The sequence below is a fragment of the Malaya genurostris genome, chromosome 2 (genome assembly GCF_030247185.1).
Source record: "Malaya genurostris strain Urasoe2022 chromosome 2, Malgen_1.1, whole genome shotgun sequence".
Taxonomy (NCBI): Eukaryota; Metazoa; Arthropoda; class Insecta; order Diptera; family Culicidae; genus Malaya; species Malaya genurostris.
Genome location: NC_080571.1, coordinates 130,473,967 through 130,498,288, shown reverse-complemented (window position 1 = coordinate 130,498,288; position 24,322 = coordinate 130,473,967). Strand labels below are relative to the sequence as shown.

The following is a 24,322-nucleotide window of genomic DNA, read 5'->3' as shown; positions in this document are numbered from 1 at the left end:
AGTGATTTTTTACTATCTTCAAATGCTTTGTAACAATTGTCGTCCCAATCAAATTTAAATTTTTTCCTAAAAAGATTGTACAAATGATACAATTTTGAGGACAAATGAGGAATGAATTTATGATAATAGTTAATTAAGCCTAAAAATGATTCAAGTTCAGTTACATTTTTTGGAGTTTTTGCTCTTTGAATTGTTAAAACCTTATCTGGACATGGCAGAAGACCTTTGTCACTGATTATGTGTCCGAGATAATCAAATTCTGTGACAAAAAATTTACATTTCTCGAGATTCACTATTTACCTTCATTAACTTTTCGTTTGAGTGTTTGAACATAATGATTTTACAAGGATAATTTTTTTAATATTACCATTTAATTCTGTTATAAGTATATCACGTCACTATACAAATTCACTATGTATCTCACAACACTATAAATTATGTATTTTTTTTTAATAAATAACTATTGGAATATGAGTTAAAATTAAATTATTATGATTTAAATTGGGTGTTCAGCCACAAGTGGTGACTTTTCAGCCCTATTATATATATGATTTGGTTATTACCATGAGGACATTATTTGCTTCCGCAATTCTGAGATTTTTGTGTAGGGAAAATTCTAAACCTACTTGTATTGTGTAATGGGGAAAAGGAACATATATACTAACTTACTAACTAATACAGAGAGCGAATCGATTCAATTGAAGATTGCATCGATTTTTGTCGGAATTTGCTTATAATATTATGCGACATTACATCTAATGGTTCTATATTTGTGAGTCTGTGTAACTCATTTGTACTAAACCAGGGAGGACGCTTCAAAATCATTTTCAGAATTTTATTCTGAATCCTTTGAAGCGTTTTCTTCCTGGTGGAACAACAACTTGACCAAATTGGTACTGCATAAAGCATGGCTGGTCTGAAAATTTGTTTATTAATTAATAATTTGTTTTTTAGACAGAACTTAAAATTTCTGTTTTTAAGAGGATATAAACATTTAATATATTTATTACACTTTGCCTGGATTCCTTCAATGTGATCCTTGAAAGTGAGTTTTTTGTCATACCTAAACCTAAATATTTTGCTTGATCAGACCATGTCAATTCCAAGCCATTCAATTTGAGAATGTGATTATTGTTTGGTTTAAGAAAAGAAGCTCTTGGCTTATGAGGAAAGATAATTAATTGCGTTTTTGCTGCATTTGGTTTAATTTTCCATTTTGACAGATAATCACTGAAAATATTTAAACTTCTTTGTAGGCGACTGCAGATCACTCTTAGATTTCTACCTGTGGCTAACAGACTTGTGTCGTCACAGAATAACGATTTCTGACAACCAACGGGTAGATTTGGAAGATCAGAAGTGAAAATATTATATAAGATTGGAGCTACGCTCGAACCCTGCGGAACACCGGCTCGTACGGGTAGCAATTCAGATTTACAATTTTGATAGCTAACCTGAAGGTTACGATCAGTCAAATAATTTTGAATCATTTTGATCAAATAAATAGGAAACTGGAAATCAGACATTTTTGTTATTAAACCTTTGTGCCAAACACTGTCGTATGCTTTTTCTATGTCTAGAAGAGCAACTCCAGTGGATAATCCAGAAGATTTATTTGCTTTTATCATGTTCGTTACTCTGACCTATAAATTATGTATAATAAACGTCACATCACATATACGAGGTCTGTTCAAAAAGTTCCCGGAATTTTTTAATTGCGCGCGTCTGGAGAGTCCGGTGGTCAAAATTTTTTTTTTTATTGTGTTGGTACAAATTTTTGAAATTTTCAGCTGTATTTATTGTTTACATTCTGTCTTGTAGCGGCTGGTGTAGACGTGTTTTTTTTTAGCTCGGCGATTTTTGTCTTGGTGACGTTGGGTGCTTCCACGTGGCCGATTGTGCTTTTATTTCGACCCTTTCGAGTAAATTTGGATCATCGTTGACGTCGTTTAACAGCTCCTGAGCGATGGTAATGCATTTGTTTTTTTGATCAAAATTCAGCAGTTTGGAACGAATTTTGCTGACACTCGTTTCATGCCCAAAACATTTGAAAAAATATGATGGCATGAGCCAACTGATATGCTAACTTCATCAGAAACTTCTCTAATAGTGATTCGGCGATCATCCACAATCATTTTTTCCACTTTTCCCACATTTTCATCGATTATTGACGTGCTGGGTCGACCGGAGCGTTCGTCGTCTTCAACGTCTTCGCGGCCATCTTGGAAACGCTTATACCACTCATAAACACTTGTTTTTTTTCATAGCAGACTCACCGTAGGCTCTCTGTAACATTTTGCACACTTGGTTACACTTTATTTCATTTTTCACGCAAAATTTAATACAAATTCTTTGACTCTTCAATTCTTCCATTGTTTAAACTAACAAAAATCGCCGAGCTCAAAAAAACACGTCTACACCAGCCGCTACAAGACAGAATGTAAACAATGAATACAGCTGAAAATTTCACCATACATTAGGGACATATGTACCAACACAATAAAAAAAACATTTTGACCACCGGACTCTCCAGACGTGCGCAATTAAAAAATTCCGGGAACTTTTTGAACAGACCTCGTACGTATTTCGAATACAATTTGCATTCATCTTCAGTGTATTAGCGGTTTTACCTTCGCCGATTTTCCAAAAACTAAATACAATTTCTCTATACGGTCTGCCATATCAGTACCTGCTATTAATGCATCATCTAAGTAGCAAAATACGTGTTCAATTCCGCTTAATATTTGGTCCACAACATGCTGAAAAATAGATGCGCTAGAGGAAGCCCTCTGCGGCAATCTATTACATGTAAACAACCCTTTAATGGTGTTAATCGCCATAAATTTTTAGGACCGTCTGGACAAAGATAGTTGTGTATATGCCCCCTCTAAATCTAATGCGCAAAATATTACAAAACCCGCGAATAAATCATGAGCTACTGGCAAAGGGTAAGTATTTGGGATGATACATTTGTTAATTGACACATTACAATCAATAACTAGCTTGATTTTGTCATTTTTCGTTGCCACAACAATTACCGGAGATGCCCACTCGCTGGACTGGAGTAATAACTTATTCTTTTTCTAATTTGTCCAAATAATTTAAAACTTTCTTCCTCAACCTATAGGGAACGTCATATGCCTTTTTAAATATAGGCACGGCGTCTTTCAAAAGCAAATCGGCTTCGAAACCGTCAAAAGGAGAAGTAAAACCTTTAGTAAACACATTTTTAAACTTTTGTTTAATGTCATTTACAACCGCAACACTATGATCCTTGTTTAATAATACTCTATTAACAGACAAATTATCCGATAAAAAATTTCTCCAGTTTTCTAATACCTAATAAAGGAATGAAATCATTGTCACAATTAAGAATCGAAAGTTTCAATTTGTTTTCTTTCCCTTTACATCTTACCAATACTTGCTCCACCATCAATTATTAGTTTTGACCCATTCACAACAATTATTTGTTTTTTAGATTTTGACAAAGGTCTACTGAAATTCAAATTGTATTGTTTATCCATTACTGAAACGTAAGATACACAATCAATCTCCATTATGAAAGGTTTACCTTCAATTTTCACATTAATCAAACAATGGCTGCTAATATTGTTGATGGACGCCACAAGCACACACAATTCACCTGAGTCATTTCTATCGTTGTCGTCTTCGTCATCCGAAACATTAGGCTCCATACGTTTAAACAAGTTGTTTAAGTTGCTTGGCCCAGCACCTAAATCAACAAACTGAACTGTATTTCTACAGAGATTTTTCAGTTTGAACCTTTTCTGCTTCAAATGTCCTTCAATTCCGCAAAAATCGCATACACGGCACTCTTCCAATCAGCTGGTAGTATCCTTTTGAAGTAGTTGGACCACCATCTTTTACTTTGATGTATGGCTTGAATCCTAAACGATTCTTCACAGATTACCTATACGCAGTTGGATGAGACGTCTGGGAACCCATCTTGGCACTAGCAAATGTTGCCGCCAGCTTTTGCAAAGTGGAACCACGCGGCCTAACAAAATCATTATTCAAAGATGCAACTTGATCAGTATTTGTTCCTATTCGCAATGATCTGGCATTAGCCCCTGCCATTTCCCATGTAACTATAAGCTTTTCTGCAGATTCTAAAGTTAAATTTGGTTCATTAAGCAAGCGTTGCTGTAATTCCTCATCCCTCAGACCGGAAACAATACGCTCACGAATCGCTTCATTCTTAAAATTTTTGAAATTACAAAATTCCGCCTGCAATTTTATCGCAAGCACAAAATCCTCCGCCGATTTGTCAGGATGTTGCTTACGATTGTTATACTTAAAGCGCAGTATTATATCCGACTCGACTTTATCGAAGCGTGCTTTAAGTTGTATAATCATTCCTTCATAAGATACATTCGTCAAATTGCAATTTGGAAATAGTAATTTTATTGCCGAAAAAAAACAAATGGACCACTAAGGGTTATAAAGTGTGACTTCTCGGCATCATCAGCTATATTGCTCATAGCCAAAAAATACCCAAGGCGCTCAACCCAATCCGAAAAGGATGATCTTTTCCGGTATGGCTCAATCATCGCCGTCATATTAATTTGCACCATTACTATTATAAGACTATTGCAAACAATGTATGATATTATTAGAAGCTTTTCGCTTATCAAACGATGTCACTTCAGCCTTACACTGATATACTTATTTTTTTAATTTTTTTTGTCTTCTGTTAGAGTAAAAACTATCACACAGGCTTATTATTATCTATCTAGTCTAGAAATATCAACTTAACAATATCAATATTTTCGATTTAAATGTGTCTTTGTTCATAGTAAAATCAAACAGATGATAAACTCTATTGAATTGATTACAGCAAACATCCATTGGATTATTTTGTCCATACTGTGTCCATACTCGCTCGATCCGGTCGATGTGAACTTGTAGTATGGAGCCCAGATTAGAACTCCATGTTCTAGAATACTGCGCACTAAAGCAATAACCATCGAAAGCTGTTCGGTGAAGCTTACGGTCGAGAATTACGCCTAAATCTTTTACAGAAGAACTCTTTTGACTGGAGTCGCCATCATTGAGTATTCAAATAAAATTGAAGACTGAACTCGTGAAAATGTTATGGTATTACATTTACTAACATTAACACTCATGCCGTTTCTATCACACCAATCTATGACACATTCAATGTCAATTTGTAGCGCACAACAATCTACAAGGCTTGTGATGATTCGGTAAATATTTAAATCGTCGGCATACATTACTTTAAACGACGACAGTTCATTGCAAAGATCATTCACAAATAGCACAAACAGAAATGGTCCGAGATGACTCCCTTGCGGAACACCTGATGTAATATAAAAGGATCAGAATGTACAGTTCCGACTCGAACTGAAGCACTACGATCTGTAAGATACGAAAGAATCCAGTTTGTTATCCAGTCAGGGAATCCATTTCGTCTCAATTTTTCAACAGCGAGTACATGAACACAATCGAAAGCTTTAGAAAAATCGAAATACACCGCATCAACTTGTTGTCGTTTTTCAAGCTTGTCAATCAGAGTAGAAACGTAGCTCATCAGATTTGTAGTAGTTGATGGTATACTTTCGTGAAAAAACATGACAGATCCCGTCTCCGAATAAGCGTTCTGATAAATTTGAATTTAGTAAAATTCACTCGGTTCCTACTTCCAAATCACCAAATGCCTGTCCAACCTATATTTAATGAGAAATAACACACCTAATATTGTTGAATAGCACTTATTACAATACCTTTTATCTTTTCTTTTGTTTTATGTTTCAACCCTTTTTCCAATTTAAATTACAATTTACATTACACTAAAAGAAAAAGCGTCCAATAACGTGTTTCATTTAACTTTTCTGATTTTTAGTTTTATTATAACTATTGCACCTATACTTACGGTTTGAACTCAATACTATCAATTATTCGAAATTTAAGCACTCCTAGCCAGAAGTTAACCGTCGCCAACCGAAATGATGATGATGGCAAAGAATACGCCAATGATAAAAAATTAAACGCTGGTTTTACCAATATCTCCTTGCCGTTCTGCTAGAACACCCAGGCGAAATATTTTTCCCGTCGCCTCTTGTAATGTCCAGTTGGTTAGACACACTATATACTTATAAACAGTAAAAGGAATAGTCCATGATTTCTCATGTACTATTCAAATACGACTCCCCGATGATTTCGGTTCACCGTCAGTTGTAGTTCAATTGTTATTTGAAACAAAACAACAAGCGTCGCATGCGTCGTTAATATAACAATGTTTGTTTATGTAGTACCAATCCTAAGCTGCAATATGAAAGAAATCTCGGTATTTTGCTGCATAACGAGTAAATTGGAACTTGAAAAATCAATTAAATTATTACTAAGAATATATTCAATTTGTTATAATCTTAGAGCAAATTCAGCCGATTGAAGTTCTATATGGAAGATCTATAATGTCGTTTTTGTTTGACCTATTTCCACTCTAACTGCTGTCAAACCTTTTGTTTGAAGTCAGTTTTGAACCTAGTTTAAACGTTGTTGAACAGATAATCGAGTCAGTTTCGAACCAGGTTTTTATATCAGGTTTGCTCAAATCTCCGTTGCTAAGTGCGAAATCAACACAGTTTCGTGAAAAGTGTTTGTTTGATGAAACTACCCTAGGTCAGTTTCAGTTTTCTCAAGCGAAAACGACATAATAGAACAGAAACTGGAACACATAGCCCCAGCAAACCGTTCTAGTTTTATTTATTCGACCAGTTCTTCTGCCAAATTTAAAACTACGTCTACGATGCCGTTCTATTTTTTGTATATTTGAAACACAAGTAAAACACTGCAGATTTAAATTTTGTAACTGACATAAATTATGCATCTAGAACTAGAACACTCCTGAACATGACCTTATCTTACGAAGCATTAAAGAGAATGGAAGTAACAAAATATTTTATGTGATATGTTTACAAAAGTTTACTTACTTTCAAACTTGTATTATTACTATGGTATTTTACCGTGATTTTCAAATGTTTATCGACGCTTATTAACGAAGGTTCAACCAAATTACACTATTACTAATACCGTTTTCTTTTATTGATCAGAGCAGCCCGAGAGCTGACCCTGAATCGCCCAAACAACTTTTGATATGTTTGTTTTAGCAACCTGGGGTCGCTCTAGATCGGACTCCAATCGCGTAGTTTCGCTCTGAAAATTTTCTCGTGTCGCATCATGCATCCATGTGAGTTTGTTTATAATTTTCTTTTTTTATGAGTTGTTGTTTAGGGCGCGTACCACGTGTTCGTTTTACTACACTCAAAATAATAATCATATTATAGTTACGTGAAAAGTTATGTGACTACTTCTCACGTAGGTTTTAATGGACTGGCATTTAAAAGCTGTTTAATGCATAATCCAGTAATGGTTACGTGTTTCATAGGTAAAATGTAAAGTACTGTTCATATCACATTTATCTATCAGTTCATATAAAATTTAGATACCAGAAAATTACTATTTTATATATTGGTTGCAGTCAAAAGGGAGATTTCAGATTTTGATATAAATATATAAAATGAAAAATGCCATGAAATATAAAACATTTATTTCAGAAAATTGTCATATAATTCTAATGGCTTAAAAAGCAACTAATAACGTCGTGGTATCTCAAACCGACAAGCCTCCAGAAATCGTTTATGTTGTCACTGCCATCCAACCGAAGCCGAATTCGAGATCCAAGAACTCCCACAACACTACCGATGCAGGTTGAAGTCGCATTACATGGTTCCAGTGTCTCTAACTTCATAACGACGGCCTGTTTGAAGCATTCGGCAGGAGCGGGTAAACTTCCGGACTCACGCAGGCACTCGGTCCAGTTGAACACATGGAAACATTCATACTGGAATGGTCCGGTCGATGAAGTAAAAAATTGTAATTAAATAACTTTTCTCGCAAATATTTACACTACTTACACTTCGAGGGCCACTGCTCGCCATTTTCAAAATCGAGTTTTTCTCACTGGAAATTCACGTAGATTGTTTGACGTTTGGTCAATTCACGTAAACCTTATGTGATGACTCTATTCATTTTAGGGGATGATGGTATAACATTCATTTTCGTAACGTAAAATATTCAATTTGACATTTGAAACCATTCTACGTGATTTTTCCAGTGAATCGAACGTGAATTTTTATTTGAGCGTACGTATTACTTCTGTTCGGTTTAGAATCGTTCTAATTTGTTTATACAAGTGTGACGGTTTCGTTTACTAAGAAATGAATAATATAAAAAGAAAAAGAACGTGTAAGTAGTGTTGACGGCTTTGATGGTTAGTGTTAGAAATTTCAAGTGCTCCCGAACGAGAGTCGAACGAATCATACAAGTCGAAGAATAAAGAATGCAAAATTCGAACTCGAACGAAAGTGTAGATTCGTTTGTATCACAAATCCGTCGGATTACAGAATCGGGGTGATGATGTTTTACCTAATGCAACATATATGTGTGTGTATGTATATATGCATGTATGTGTGTTTGTGTGTGTGTGTTTTTTTTTACAAGGTGAAATACCTTATGTACTTTCCCAGCTCACGCGCTCGGTAGTTGTCAAGCTACCGCTATTGTGAACCAGCGAGTGGGACTGGCTGAACCTTACCCACTAAAACACCTTGGACATCTTGCCTCGATCCCCCGGAACTAAGCTTAGCTCAATACTTCGGGGGAGGCTGTGCTCATGCACTTCTTCGTTTGGGAGAAAATGAGCTCCTGCTCTCTATATACATCTCGGCTGTACTCATGCACTTCTTCGTTTGGGAGAAAATGAGCTCCTGAGTTTCTCTCTTTATCCATCTCGATCCACCTTTGGCGCCTTGACAACCCAATGCCGCTACGCCGCGCCACACTACTCGACTGATCCCCGACGATGGATCTAGCCTACACCGACTGAGAGTTTCCCCTTTGACGTCACGCGGGACACCCGAAGGAGTGCCGAGGTCTGCTCTGCGATTCCGGTTGGAGCATGGCGTCCGGTTCGCTGATGCCCCGACGACTCGAATCGGTGTTGTGGCGTCTACTCGACTAGTCCCCGGTGATGGATCTAGCCTACACCGACAGAGAGTTCCCCGACGATGGAAGTTCTCCCGAAACCGACGTTTTCGATACCCGTCCACGGCCCGACCGTAAGGATGCCTGGGTCGTTCCAATGATGCCGGTTGGAGGATGGCTTCCGATTCACTGGTGCCCCGACTATCTTAACGGTGCTACGCCACGATCGTCTAATCCCCGATGAAAGATCTAGACTACACCGACGGAGAGTTCCCCGGCGAAAGAGGCTCTCCCGACACCGAGTCCCCTGTTGCACCACACGGGACACACGAGAGAGTGTCGAGGTCGGTCCGGCGATTCCAGTTGGAGCATAGCTTCTGTTTGGCTGGCGCCCCGACGACACAAGTCGGTGTTGTGGTGGCTACTCGACTAGTCCCCGCCGAAGGATCTAGCCTACCGCGACAGAGAGTTCCCCGACGCTGGAAGTTCTCTCGAAACCGACGTTTCGAAACCGGTTTACGACGCGCCTACTCAACTAGCCCACAGTGGTGGGTCTAGCCTACCCGACGGAGAGTTTCCCGGCGAAGAAACCTATCCCGAAAACCGAGCAGCATTCCACACGCTTCGTCCGTCTTCTTAGGGTGCCGAAAACAGTCCGGCATTTTTCGTCTTTGGACCTAGGTCATTTGACGCTGCTCTTCTCGTCAACTCCTCTGCAGTGTGGACATAATCTGGACAACTGTCCGGTTCACCGCGTTCCATTTTCCTTCGTCACTGCACATCCTTTGAACGATGTTCTCCGCGCTAACATCGGCGCCAACGATGGCAGTCATTTCGCTACGCGGTTGGATAAACCGTGGGAAGCTGAATATTACGCGCTCCGGCGTTTCTTCTGTTTCCTGGCACTCAACACACAACGGCGACCTTGCGTGGCCAAATCTGTGCAAATATTGCTTGAAACAGCCATGTCCAGACAGGAATTGCGTCAGTTGAAAGTTTACCTCGCCGTGCACTCGAGTTGTCCAAACCGACAGGTTAGGAATTAATCGATGCGTCCACCTTCCCTTCTCCGCGTTGTCCCACAGCTGTTGCCATTTAGTGAGCGTGTTGGCTCTCTCTCTGCTCCGGGCTCGTCCTGTGCCTCGATCCCTGTAGCATAAGCTATCCTCTTCCAGTAGCAGACAGATGGGGATTATTCCGGCTATCACGTGCACAGTGTCTGACGATATTGTTCGGTACGAACTTGTCACGCGCATTGCCATCAGTCTGAAAGTGCGGTTCAACTTGGCTCGGTTCCTTGCTGTTGTCAATGCCATCGACCACGCTGGAGCTGCGTATCGTACGATCGATGATGACACGCTCGCCAGTAACCTCCTCTTGCTACTGACAATCGCGGAATTATTGGGCATAATCCGAGATAACGCCAATATCACCTTCATTGCCTTCTTGCATATGTAGTCAACGTGACTATTAAAGTTCAGTCGATCGTCCAGTATAGCGCCCAGATGCTTGACCTCACGCTTCGAATTTATGATGCACTCACCGACCGAGATGCTCGCATGTTGCACCGCCTTTCGGTTGCTGATGATGACCATTTCAGTCTTTTCATGTGCCAGCAAAAGCTTTTTTCCCCGCATCCAATTCTCAACGTCGTCTACTGCCTCCATGGCGAGAACCTCCACCTCTTCTCGATGCTCGCCGATTACTAGGAGCGCCACATCATCCGCAAAGCCGACAATCCTGACTCCCCAGGGCAGATTTAGCTTCAGCACTTCATCATACATAATGGTCCACAACGTGGGACCCAGGATGGATCCCTGTGGAACGCCAGCCGTGACAGACATATTTACGTATTCGGCGTCTGTCTCGTATATCAGCGTCCGGTTCTGGAAATAACTTTTCAGAATCTGACATAGGTACTCTGGTATCCTCAACCTGTGCAGAGAGTCGGCTATTTCTGGCACTGTTGAAAGCGTTTTTCACGTCCAATGTGACCACCGCACAGTAGCGGTTTCCCCCTTTCTGCTGCTTCTGGGCCTTTTCCATGGTTTCCATGACCACTCGTATGGCTTCTACAGTGGACCTGCCTTTCCGGAATCCGAACTGCATGTTCGACAGACCGTTCTCGCTCTCAGTGTACTTCGTGAGCCTGTTAAGGATCACTCTCTCCAGCAGTTTTCCGACTGTGTCTAACAAGCATAAAGGCCTATATGCTGACGGATCGCCGGGTGGTTTGCCTGGCTTTGGTAGCAGCACCAGCTTCTGCCGCTTCCAGATGTCAGGGAAACTACCATCCTCCATGCATTTTTGGAATGTAGTCCTGAACATGTCTGGATTCTCCAGAATCGCAGCTTTAAGGGCCACATTTGGAACCCCGTCCGGGCCTGGAGCCTTCTTCACCGGTAAGGCTTTCGCTACCGCAAGCAGCTCCTCGTTTGATACTCGGATTTCGTCGCCGCGGACATCCTGTACATCGTAGGCTCATGCTTCGGGAACAGAGTCTTGATGATAGTTATCATCCTTTCCGGGCACCTATCCGGTGGAACTGCTGGGCCTTTCATCTTTGCCATGGCCATATTATAGGCATTACCCCACGGATTCTCGTTGGCGTTGTTGTTCAGCTCTTCTAAACACTCTTTCTTGCTGAGCCTGATTGCCTTGTTGAGTGCGGCTCTTGCTATTCTATAGGGCAACCTTCTTTCCTCCCTTTCGCCGCTGTTTCTAGCTCTCTGCATCCTTCTCCTGGCATGTAGACAACGTGCCCGCAGGTCAGCGATCGTCGAATTCCACCAGTACGCCGGACGTCGCCCATTTCTGGGTTTTCCCATTCTAGGCATGGTTGCATCACACGCACGTGATAGTGTTGCGGTCAGCTCTTCCGCGCTGAGGTTTATTGTGTTGCGCTCGAGCCTCAGTGCTTCCACAAATACGTCCTTGGTAAAGTTCGCTGTTTTCCACTTTCGCTCACCAAACTGCGTTCTGCTTGATTCCACCTGCGAGTCGCGTCCAACACAATACCGGATCGCTTGGTGATCGCTGTGGGTGTATTCTTCGCACACTCTCCAGTCCATGTTCCTTATCATTCCCGGGATGCAGAAAGTGACATCTATGATGAACTCTCGACCATCCTTACGGTAGGTGGTGGTGGTACCGTCATTGGCAAGATCTACGTTCAGCTTAGCTAGGGCCTCCAGAAGACTGCTTCCCCTTGAGTTCGTGAGGCGGCTGCCCCATTCGACCGCCCAGGCATTGAAGTCACCAGCTACTACTACTGGTCTTCGGTCGGTTAGCTCTTCCGTTAGTTTGTCCAACATCCGGTTGAACTGTTCGATCGTCCATCGTGGAGGTGCATAACAACTACAGATGAAGACTTCGTTGATTTTGGCTATAACAAACCCTTCATCTGCGCAGTGCACCACTTCTTGAATGGGGTATTTTACCACTGCCCATATCGCTGCTGTTTTGGCTCCGTCTGATGTCCAGTTTCCATCGCATCTATGTTCCGCAACAGATTGCCGCAGAAGATGTTGTGCCGTATCACAGTGGTTGAGGTTGATTTGCACTACCTCCACTGAGACTTCGTTGCACTCGCTCGTTTGAAGGCTGGACATCTGCTACCGCCTGTAGGATGTTTGTTATCCCCCGTGGCAGCGCAAATTAGGCATTTCGGAGGCTTCGTGCAATCCTTTGCCTTGTGACCTTCCTCGCCATACCTTCTGCATAGTTTGCTCCTATCCGGCCCTTGACAGTTCCGTGCGAAGTGACCAGAACCCAGACACTTGAAGCACTAGTCCGGTAGCTGGGAAACGCTCAGTGGGCACACAGACCAACCCACACATATTTTCTCCACTTTCAACGCTTTATTAGCTGCATCTACTGGCAGCTTAATTGAGGCTACCTTGGTGCCGTCAGGTCCATTCCTGATACGGATGGTCATCTGGACCTCTCCTAGCTCGCATTGCTCCTTCAGGGCTAATTTTACATCCTCCTCCGTAGTAATCTCGTCCAGATCTTTACACCGGAGAGACGCTTCCGGGCACAAGGCTCTTACTTCCACCTTGTTTCCGAGGGCTTTCTCGGTAAGCTCCTTGTACGAGATGCTGCCTGCTTTGGGGTTTCTTTTCAGCTCGAGAAGCATCTCACCATTACGAGTGCGCCTGACCTTTTGCACGTCTTCCCCTAGCTCCTTAAGATCCGGGTTCATCCGCATAGCGCGTAGGACTTCGGCGTACGAGTCGTCGCTCGCTTTGACGATGAGAGCCTCGCTCTTATTCCTCATCCTGACGACCTTACGTTTTTTGGGCGGGTTTTTCTTGCTCGCTTTCTCCTTTTTTTGCCGACGACCTGCCATTCAGTGCGGCTGTTTACCGCGTCGGTTGCTTCTGGTGGTAGTTTAGCTCCAGTGACACGGGCATCCTTGTGTCTCTTGACCACCTGGTCTAACATCTCCAGGCGATGCCCTTGGCCTCTTTGGTGTAAAGAAGGGCGTGGACTGCACCCCAGGGGGGACACTACTCGCCGTGTTGACCTCCCTCGTAGCTGTGTCGGATTCTGCCCTTTGCATTTGCGCTGCGCGACGTGCCTCTAAGGCAGTTTTCGCCGCTAACAACTTCTTCTCCCCAGCTTCTGCTCTCTGCTCTACGTTTTTCCACTTCTTTACAGCAGAACCAAGAGCGCCTTGGAGCTTAATCACCAACGCCTTGATGTCTTTGTACACGTTACTTCTCTTATCCACATACTCGTGCAGCTCGTCCACCAACTTTTTCGCTGCCTCTACCCTCGGTGGTTGTGGTGGTTTCGTCCACGCGCTATACTGCTGCTGACCTTGCTGCTGAGCCTGCTGCTCGTTCGTGTGCTGCTTTTGCACCTGCTGGGTTTGCGGCGGCGGTGTCCTCACCAAGCCACTCTTGACAAACGGATTTGTCACTTCTTTCTCAACTTCGATTTCGATTACTTCCATTCTTCAGGGTCCCCACTCCGGGCCGCTATCTCCACTCGTTGTAGTAGTCGCTTATGATCCCTAGGTTATCTTTGCGAGCAGGGAGGCCTAGCGAGGGTTGAACACGTACCTTCATAGGGTTCGTGTCCAGAGCCGGATCAGCGTAAGCCAGGTGTGCTCTCAACTGGGCCTACTACCCACCTTAATTGGTGCGAGTATTGAACGTACCCGGAGGCCTGCCAAGGTTTTAACGGGACGGAGGCAGACGTACTGTTGGCCCGCTCGCCGTTTCAAGTCGGTATCACCCTTCCTTACTCAGGGAACAGAACAGCACGAATGTCAGCCCATCATCGTCATCCGATCCGTTATCCGCATCATGTCCGTTGTTGTTCGCCGTGGCCAGTATATAATAATCAGGCTCTTACTGGTATCGAACCTGATGTGCCGGTTGGCACTCCTGCTGGGCTTGTGTGCTTTGAGCGGTACACAGTCGCTTTGCTAGGGCCTACTTGCAGACACATGCAGCTTTTTATAGAAGTTCAACAGAGCCCACTGCCGAACCCCACCACATCCTAGACAGGCCCCCTAACTCGCAGTGGCCATGGGGAGGGGTCGTTAAGCCCTTGGAGTAGTCCCTGCTGCCCCAGTGTGTGTATGTGTGTGTGTGTGTGTGTGTGTGTGTGTGTGTGCGTGTGTGTGTGTGTGTGGGTGGGTATTAGTATATGGATACATCTATGTATGTACAATGTACATTACATAAAAAACTACAACTAAATCCATAAGACACAAACATGTGGCACATATTTTACAACAGTTTTATAGAATCTGTTTGAATCAGCACAAAAAAACAGTGACCAAGTGGGCACCATAGCCTAGGATCATCTGTGTGTTGATTTAAAATAGAAGCTTATAAAAGCAAATCTTATCAAGGGTCCAGTGTAGAACTGAAGCAAGCTGCCACTGTGACTACTTACAAAAAAAATATATTATTCGAATTAGATCTTTAATTTTCATCCTGGTTTAAACCTTTGGTCATTCATCGGATAATGATTAAAAGTTTTTTTTTTCATAAATACGTTTATTTCTTAAGACAGTTTACATAAGTTTTTCTTCGCCGTAGCATCACTTTTACATAATATTCTTATCCTAAATTAATTCTAACATAGTCACAACGTTTTGAATTTATTAAAACATATTCTCTTATTACTTAAATATCATCTTAGGTCACTCGTCATTAATTATAAAATAAGCTGTTATTTTCAGACATTTTGTTGATAGTTTCATAAACTGTTTCGAGTTTGTTTATATCATTACATAATTTTTATTCTAATTTAGCTATTGGTTGAACTCATGGACGCAGCTGGAATCAGAACTAAGTCTTAAAAGGGGCCTTTATTAAATTGAAACTCCAATTTTCTTAATGAAATGATAAATAAGTTTCATGTATGGAAGGTCACGACAAGCAAGAATGTCTCGAACTGGGACATTGGATAGTCTACCTTGGGTACGCAAAGAATTTATTAGTTGAGATCTGACATCACGATACTCCACGCATGTCCAAACGACATGGTCAATATCGCGGTAACCTTCGCCACAAGCACGATGATTAGTCTCGGAAAGTCCAATTCGAAGGAGATGTGCATCTAACGTGTAGTGATTTGACATGAGTCTGGACATCACACGAATGAAATCCCTACTCCCATCCAGTCCCCTGAACCATGCCTTTGTCGATATTTTCGGAATAATTGAGTGCATCCACCGACCCAGATCATCTTTATCCCAAGAAGCTTGCCAGCTGGCAAGTGTTCTTTGGCGAGACGAGCTATAGAATTCGTTGAAAGCAATCGGTCTCTCATAAATTTCACCCTCAATAGCACCACGTTTGGCTAAAATATCGGCTCTTTCATTGCCTGGAATGGAGCAATGAGCCGGGACCCAGACTTTAGTGATTAGATAATTATTGTTCAATATGTCGTTCAGGCACTGTTTTATTTTGCCCAGGAAAAACGGTTCAGTCTTGCCAGTCATGTTTGAGCGAATGGCTTCAATTGCACTCAGACTATCTGTGAAGAGGAAATAATGGTTTGGAGATAATGTGACGATTACACTCAAACTATAATGAACTGCTGCTAGCTCTGCTATATAAACAGATGCAGGTTCTTGAAGCCTAAATGAGGCCGAAACATTATTGTTGAACATACCAAACCCTGTCGCTTCTTCAATTCGCGATCCGTCCGTGTAAAACATTTTCTTAGAGTCAATATGCCTGAACTTACTTGAAAATATTTTTGGGATTTCCGTCGAGCGTAGATGATCCGGGATTCCACGCACTTCGCGCTGCATGGATGTATCGAAAAATAAAGTTGAGTCAGGGGCACTTAGGATGTTGACACAGATAGGAATATATCTTGAAGGTTTGATTTCCTGTGACATATGGTTAAAATATACTGTCATGAATTTTGTTTGAGATCGAAGCTCGACTAGTCGTTCGAAATTATTAATTACCATGGGATTCAGCACCTCACATCTTATTAGCAGGCGTGATGAAAGCTCCCAAAATCGATCTTTTAATGGAAGAACTCCCGCCAGAACTTCAAGACTCATTGTATGTGTCGAATGCATGCAGCCTAAGGCAATTCGCAAACATCAGTACTGAATTCGCTCAAGTTTGATAATATGAGAGTTTGCAGCGGAACGAAAGCAAACGCATCCATATTCCATCACTGAAAGTATCGTTGTTTGATACAATTTTATTGGATCTTGCGGATGAGCACCCCACCAAGACCCTGTTATTGTTCGAAGAAAATTTACTCTTTGTTGGCATTTCGTTATCAGATACCTAATGTGTCCTCCCCACGTGCATTTGGAATCAAACCACACCCCGAGGTATTTAAAAGTTAAAACTTGTTGGATCATTCTTCCCATCATATGGAGCTGAAGCTGCGCGGGATCATGCTTTCTTGAAAAGACAACTAACTCTGTTTTCTCCGCAGAGAATTCGATACCAAGATGAACAGCCCAAACGGACAAGTTATCTAAGGTATCTTGCAATGGTTTATGCAGATCAATAGCTTTGGGTCCAGTAACTAAAACCACGCCATCATCTGCCAATTGTCTTAGTGTACATGGGGTTACTAGACAGCAAATTATAGAGGAGCGGACTGAGGCATGAGCCTTGCGGGAGACCCATGTAACTAATTCTGAGTGTTGCCAAACCGCCATGTGAAAAATGCATGCGTTTCTCTGACAAAAGGTTGTGCAAATAATTATTTATAACCGCTGGAAGTCCATGTTGGTGGAGCTTGTCTGAAAGAACATCAATGGAAACTGAATCAAATGCTCCTTTAATGTCTAAAAATACAGATGCCATTTGTTGCTTTTGAGCGAAGGCAATTTGGATGTCAGACGAAAGTAATGCAAGGCAATCATTCGTCCCTTTATTTCTACGGAAGCCAAACTGAGTATCTGACAACAAACCGTTCGTCTCGTACCGTCGTAGAATAATTTTTTCGAACAATTTTCTGATGCAGGACAACATCGCAATAAGTCTATATGAGTTGTGATTGGAAACTGATTTCCCCGGCTTTTGAATGGCGATAACTTTCACTTGTCTCCAGTCAGGTGGAACAATATTTTGCTCAAGAAACTTGTTGAACAATTCCAACAAACGTCTTTTTGCGAGGTCGGGCAGATTCTTCACCAAATTGAATTTAATTCTGTCCAACCCAGGAGCGTTATTGTTACAAGACAAGAGTGCTATAGAAAATTCCATCATTGAAAATGGGTTATTAATAAAACCATTATTTGGAGGAGATTCCCGTATAATGCTCTGCGTAGGAACAGAATCTGGGCAAACTTTCCTAGCAAAGTCAAATATCCATCGGTTCGAGTATTCATCACTCTCATTGCCCACGTTACGATTCCTCATTCGTCTGGCCGTGTTCCAAAGAATGCTCATTGAGGTTTCTCTTGACAAACCTTCGACAAAATGTCTCCAATAGCTACATTTTTTGGCTCGAAGTATGCTCTTGTACTTGGTTTCTAAAATCATAAGTTTTTCAAAATTCTGAGGAGTTCCTCCTCCCCGTTTTAGAAACGTCTTGCAAGCATTTTGTTTTGCGAGTTTAGCCTCTGAGCACTCTTTGTCCCACCAGGGGTTGGGAGGCCTTCTGTTAGTCGTTGGCCTAGGAAAGCGTTTAGTTTGGGATTGTTCTGCTGCCTCCAAAATCGAACAAATGAGGAAGTCATATTCTTCAAGTGGAGGGAGCTCTTCCATTGAATTCAAAATACTAGAGATACTACTTTGGTATTTAATCCAGTCGATATTTTTTGTCAAATCATATGGAATACTAGCTGAAGTAGCAATGCAATTGCTACTGCTAATTGAGATGATGATTGGTAAATGATCGCTACCGTGTAAATCAGGCAATATTTTCCAGGTGCAATCTAGTCGAATTGATGTTGAGCAAAGAGATAGATCTAATGCACTTGGGCGTGCAGGAGGTCTTGGGATCCGTGTCATGCTACCCATATCTAATACCGTCATGCTAAAATTGTCACAAATGTTTTGTATTAAAGATGATCTGCTATCATTGTAAATGGAACCCCACATAATACCGTGCGAATTTAAATCCCCCAGAATCAATCGTGGAGCAGGAAGGGCTTCAACCATTTCATTAAGCTGTCGTTGTCCAACTTGTGCTTTTGGAGGAATATAAACCGAAGCTATGCAAATATCTTTGCCTTTAATGTTTATTTGGCAAGCAACAACTTCTATACTAGAAGTTGAAGGGATGTTTAATCTATAAAAGGAATAGCATTTCTTAATTCCTAAAAGCACTCCACCATACGGAGAGTCTCTATCGAGACGTATAATGTTAAAATCATTAAAATTTAAAGCTATGTTTGAAGTAAGCCATGTTTTGCATAAAGCAAATACATAACATTTTTGACTATGCAATAAAATTTTAAATGAATCAAGTTTTGGCATGATGCTTCGACAATTCCACTGCAGGACAGTGATTGTATCATTTGCGGCGGATGATAAATTATCCATCAAAAGATACAAAACCTGAGACAATTGGCCATTGAGCTGATAACTGCTTCAAAAAATTTCTAGCTATTGGAAGAAATGCCATTATGAGGGTCTTTAAGGGTTCAGATATATTGAATGCTGAGAAAATCCATTCAACAATTTCCGAAAACTTCAGTAATCCTGTTGGTGGCTGTGAAATGGAGCCCACTGGATTATTATCTTTTTCTGTGCTAGATCCTGGATTGGTTTGTGAATTTGACAAACCAGGAGGCACAGTCTTTGGTTTTGACTTTTTTTGTTTAAAACGGGGATCTTTTTTTGAAGATGAAATTTTAGGTGTCTTTTTTGGTGATTTGGAGGAAGACTTCTTTCTCTTAACTGACCCTTGGGTAGTGATAAACGAATTACCTTCACTATTTTCGTCAGAGTCAGAGTCCTCTGGTTCCTCTAGATTTGAAAACCCGTTTTCGGTTTCCAAAGGGGGGACATCAATGACCGTTTTAAGCAATTCTGTATATGTGCGCTTAGACCGTGCTTTTAAAGAAAGCTTAATTTTGTCTTTGTGTACTTTAAATGCATTGCATACTGAAATATCATCATGGGGACTATCACCACAATAAATACATTTTTCAATTTCCTTGTTGCAATCATTATCTTTATGAGGCCTTTCACACTTAATACATTTTGGTTTATTACTACAGTAAGTAGCTGTGTGGCCGAATTTTTTGCAGTTCGTACAATTCATTACATTTGGAACAAAAAGCCGAACATGGGACGGCAACGTAGACATGGGACGGCAACGCAGACCCGGCAAATGTCACTCGAAACGAGTTTGATGGGCGATAAACTTTTTTTCCCTCTTCATGAACTACTGAGTACAGTTGTTTGCACTCCAGTATTTTCACACCCTCAAGCATAGAGTTCTTGAAACGACCAACACCATGCTTGAGTAATTCATCTACCGAAAGACTCGCTTCGGTAACAACACCGTCAATTTCGACATCTTTGGAGGGTATGTAAACTTTATACTCTCTAGTGAAATGTTCCGAAGAGACAATATCATTCGCTTGTTTCAAATTATTTACTACAACACGAATTTTATCATTATTTACTTTTATGATCTCTTTGATTGAGGAGAATCGTGATGTCAAACCTTTAGAAATTTGTAAAATGTTTAATGGCTTTGATTTACGTCTAAAAAAGACTATCCAAGGCCCAGAAGAGCTCTCCTGATATTTTTTCGTTCGTGGGGGTATACGATTCAAGCTAGGATTTACGTCCATGGATTCATCCATCGCATTAAAATTTTCAATCAAACTTTAAAATAAAAAATGAAACCAACACTACACAGTACTCAATCAAAAGGAAAAGAAAAAACTTCTACCTTGAAATTGTTGTCTATCTCCGTTGCACTGCCGTGTAGATCCTCGTTGCTCTAGATGTTCTTGTTGGATGCTGATTGTTGGATGTGATGCTACTGCTACCTGACATCCAGCACCACTCGATTTCCGATTTACTTTTGTCTTCGCCAGCTATAACCAGCGCAGGTCACCGGTGTATACCTGCGTGTTGTATGGCAGTGGAAAGACCGAGTTGTCTTGTCTCCTTCTTCCTTGTGCTCCGCACCGATATGCTTCTGCACCGAAGTGCCTTCGCACCGATGTGCCTTTGCACTCTCCTGCTTCTTTGTGCCTTTGCACTCTTCTTCTTCGATGTGCCTTTGCACTCTCCTGCTCCGCACTTGTGGCTGTATATTGTGGCCTGGGTAGAGCTTGGGAAACGCCCTTTGTTGTTTCCTTCACCAGCTTGGCCCAGCACTAGGGCTCTCTTATGCAGCACCACTATACGTTTTAACGGCTGCTGCCAACAGGTCTCTACCTGTAGTTCAACCGTTGTCGTATTTAACGCGTGTAAACTAACCAGCGTTATTAAACTGTACGCTTCTATACACAACCTTCTTGGTTGAACGGCTATTACTGAATGAATGATTAAAAGTTAATTAATTTCATTTTGATTTATGTATGTTCGATTAGATTTGTTCTGTAAAATTCCGGACCAGTATGATATTGATGGCACTTTGTTGATTTTTGTTTGGTATTATAATTTCTGAGACGAGAGTCTGAGGACACATTTACATCGATACATTTAATTCTTTTAATGCAACATCCTTTAATTTTGTATTGGGTGTAACGTTTAAGAAAATATGTATAGTTAAACTCAGGTATGCACTGAATGAAAAATGTTGACACTCAAATATAAGTTTGAAATGTGAGGAATTATGCAAATCCACCGCACTGGCATCACGGTTAAGACGCAAACTACTTCGTCAAACGCAGCTCAAACCGTGACGAATATCTTCTTCCGCACAGCTGTCAAAAGCACAAAAAAAAGAACAAAAATCAGAATGTTCATTTCGACCTGGTGATCCGTCCAGCGAAGTCACGTGGGTGAACACCCGCAGCAGAACGGCAGAACTGCAGACAATAAGAGTGCGAAACAAAAGTCGGATCAGGAAGAACACTGGCAATACACACGAGAAAGTGGAAAAGACGCTAAGCACAGTACCAGACCCCGGAAGGGGTGTGTTTTTTGAATTCGAAGTCCAGAGTGTCACTACTACGCCGTGGTCATCAATTCTCGATTTGGAGGCCCAGGCATCTGACAGCACCATTTCAACGTGATTCGGTTACCTCATCGTTTCCGCGTCATCGGGTCCGTATCATTCGGCAGCAGCTCCAGTGCTACATCGTTCCATGGTCTGGCTGTTCCGACATCGATCACCCACGCTACTATTGGTCAACGGCGATCCACAGCGCCGTGACGCTCATATTACTGTTTATTTTCTACACTCAAGGCATCGTTTGACGTCCATGTGTTTTGGCTCTTCAGTTCAATCACCATCTTGAACGGCTGTGGTACGGCTCATTCGGCATTGGCAAGTGCATGAAATAGGTGTGCTTGTTCTCGTTAAGCTTGGTGGACAAACAAACATTTGCAGTGGGAATCGCGCTTCCGCGCGATCGTGAATTCAATTCATTCAGGCAGTTGGACATCAGACTCCAGCCAGCTAGACATTGGTGGAACAGGAGGAAGTCTTCCGAACAGCATGAATTTGAAAGGGTAACTCCGGTACCGTGAGTAGAACTTTTATACACACGTAGAGCAGTAGGCATATACAGGGAAAGAAGTTTCAAGATGAGAGAAAGGAGAAGCTAGTACAGAAAGTGTGGAAAATGATGAAGCTTTGTGAGAAGAAGAAGGCAGACGGAAGGAGAAAGAGTGCATGCTCAATATAAATGTTATGAAACGATACACAACGTGAATTTTATTTGGGCTAGTTGGCTTTCCGTCGCCGAAGGAAGAAATTCCTATATTTTACATGGGTAATCGATATATCATTGCTTTGCTTGAAATTATCTTTTTTGTTTCCTCTATCAAAGTTCATTTAAAACTTCACTTACTTTCATACAAACATTTCAGTCAGAAGTCATAAATTATACGAATTATATAAATCAAGAAGTTGATTATAATAGGCAACCTGAAAAGCTATAATAGTATATTTATTGTCTTTTTAGACTACTAGACCAAACAATATTTCTTCCACCGCACCCGAATGTTGTAGAAATGTACGGAGTATTTTGCGCTCAAGTTCCTGAGCTGCGTATGTCGTCATCACTATATCCTATGGCACTCCCGCCTCGCATCAATCCACAGGGGTACGGGCGCAACATGAGCTTGTTCCTGTTAATGAAACGTTACAGCTGTAGCCTTCAAAATTATCTTAATCAAACAAGCAAAATTGACATACGTACAAGGATTCTCCTTTTCAGTCAGTTGTTAGAAGCTGTAGCTCACATTAATCGGTATGAAGTAGCACATCGAGATATGAAAAGTGACAATATTCTCATCGAAGTACGACCTGATATGCCGCCAATTCTGGTATTGTCTGATTTCGGGTGTTGCGTTGCAGACAAAACAAACGGTTTGCAGATACCTTATAAATCGGGCGATGTCGACATAGGTGGAAACACCGCATTGATGGCACCGGAAATTATTAATAAACAACCAGGGACGTTTTCTGTTTTAAATTACAGCAAGTCGGATCTTTGGGCATGTGGAGCAATTGCATACGAGATATTTGGATCCAGTAATCCTTTTTATGGAAGTAAGGTAAGTATTGGCAATGATGAAAATTACAAGAAAAAATACTATTAATTATCTTTTTTCAGAATAACCCCAACACATTGAAAAATACAAATTATAAAAAAAGTGATCTTCCTCAACTAACGGATGAAGTTCCAATTTTAGTTCGGAAACTCGTCGAGAATTTGCTTAGCAGAAATGTGTCTGAGGTTTGCCTTATATGTGACTATCATAGTAGTGAAATTTAATCTATTTCAATTCTTTGTCAAGCAGCGTTTAAGTCCAGACATAGCAGCCAACGTAATGCAACTTCTTCTGTGGTCTCCATCATCTTGGACAAAGAATAATTTTAGCCCGTCCAGCAACGAAATATTACAGTGGTTACTGAGCCTAACAACTAAGGTACTCTGTGAAGGTAGCATACAAGTTGGAAACCAAACAATGGGGCGTCGTACGTACACGGAGTACTTACTGATAACAAGTTTTTTAGTACGTGCTAGAATCCGAAGTATCAAAAGAGCACTTGATTGGATTCATAATATTGATGTATAACTAAGCTGTTATTTATTTTTAGTGATTGGTACTTGTGTATATAATAATGGCCTATTAAATCATATGAAAAAATATTCCTATGGATACTTCGTTTAAATACGAAATAGAACGCTAAAAACATTGCTTTTCGGCGCAGCTTTAAATAGTATAATATCTATTACAACATTGACGCAACCTTGAGACAGATTGAATGATGCTGTCACGGTCCCAGGGCTATATGTGTCTTTTCTCAATGGAGAAGGATGCACACCAATTGTGCCATGGGTGATGTCTGACAAGAAGAGGAAACAATACACAGAAGAGGAACAATAAACTGAATATGTTAATTATTCTGAATATGCCAAACTTGACAGACATTGTCCATGCTAGAACAAATACTACGCTTTGATCTATGAAAGAGAAGTGCTATACTAATCAAATTTTTGTCTCTTTTATAGTAATTTGACTACATGATGGCCGAAACATGCCCCCTTTGCTATCTTTGGAAGCCGTAAACGTCGTGAATTGCATTGTCCAAAACCTGTACACATTCGACATTCGTTACTTTTACTCAGTTCTATACTAATGCTCCGCTCACTCACCAATCATCATTCGTATTCTACTACTCGGATGAAAAAAAAAACATT

The 24,322-nt window shown here is 41.1% G+C and overlaps 1 protein-coding gene across 4 annotated transcripts in view; it reads left to right on the top strand.

The window, feature by feature from the left end:
• The window catches only part of LOC131432303 (serine/threonine-protein kinase Pink1, mitochondrial), a 46,067-nt gene extending 21,952 nt beyond the window's left edge, over positions 1–24,115 (top strand). For 2 of the 4 annotated variants that reach the window (XM_058598500.1, XM_058598499.1), the window contains 4 exons: positions 22,577–23,171; positions 23,231–23,353; positions 23,418–23,652; positions 23,719–24,115. In XM_058598500.1, the coding sequence (XP_058454483.1) occupies positions 22,577–23,171; positions 23,231–23,353; positions 23,418–23,652; positions 23,719–23,792 (1,027 nt within the window). In that variant the 3' untranslated portion in view covers positions 23,793–24,115. Of the gene's footprint in view, positions 1–22,576; positions 23,172–23,230; positions 23,354–23,417 lie in introns of all 4 variants that reach the window. The other 2 variants (XM_058598503.1, XM_058598502.1) reach the window with 2 other exon arrangements.
• Positions 24,116–24,322: the final 207 nt, after the last annotated feature.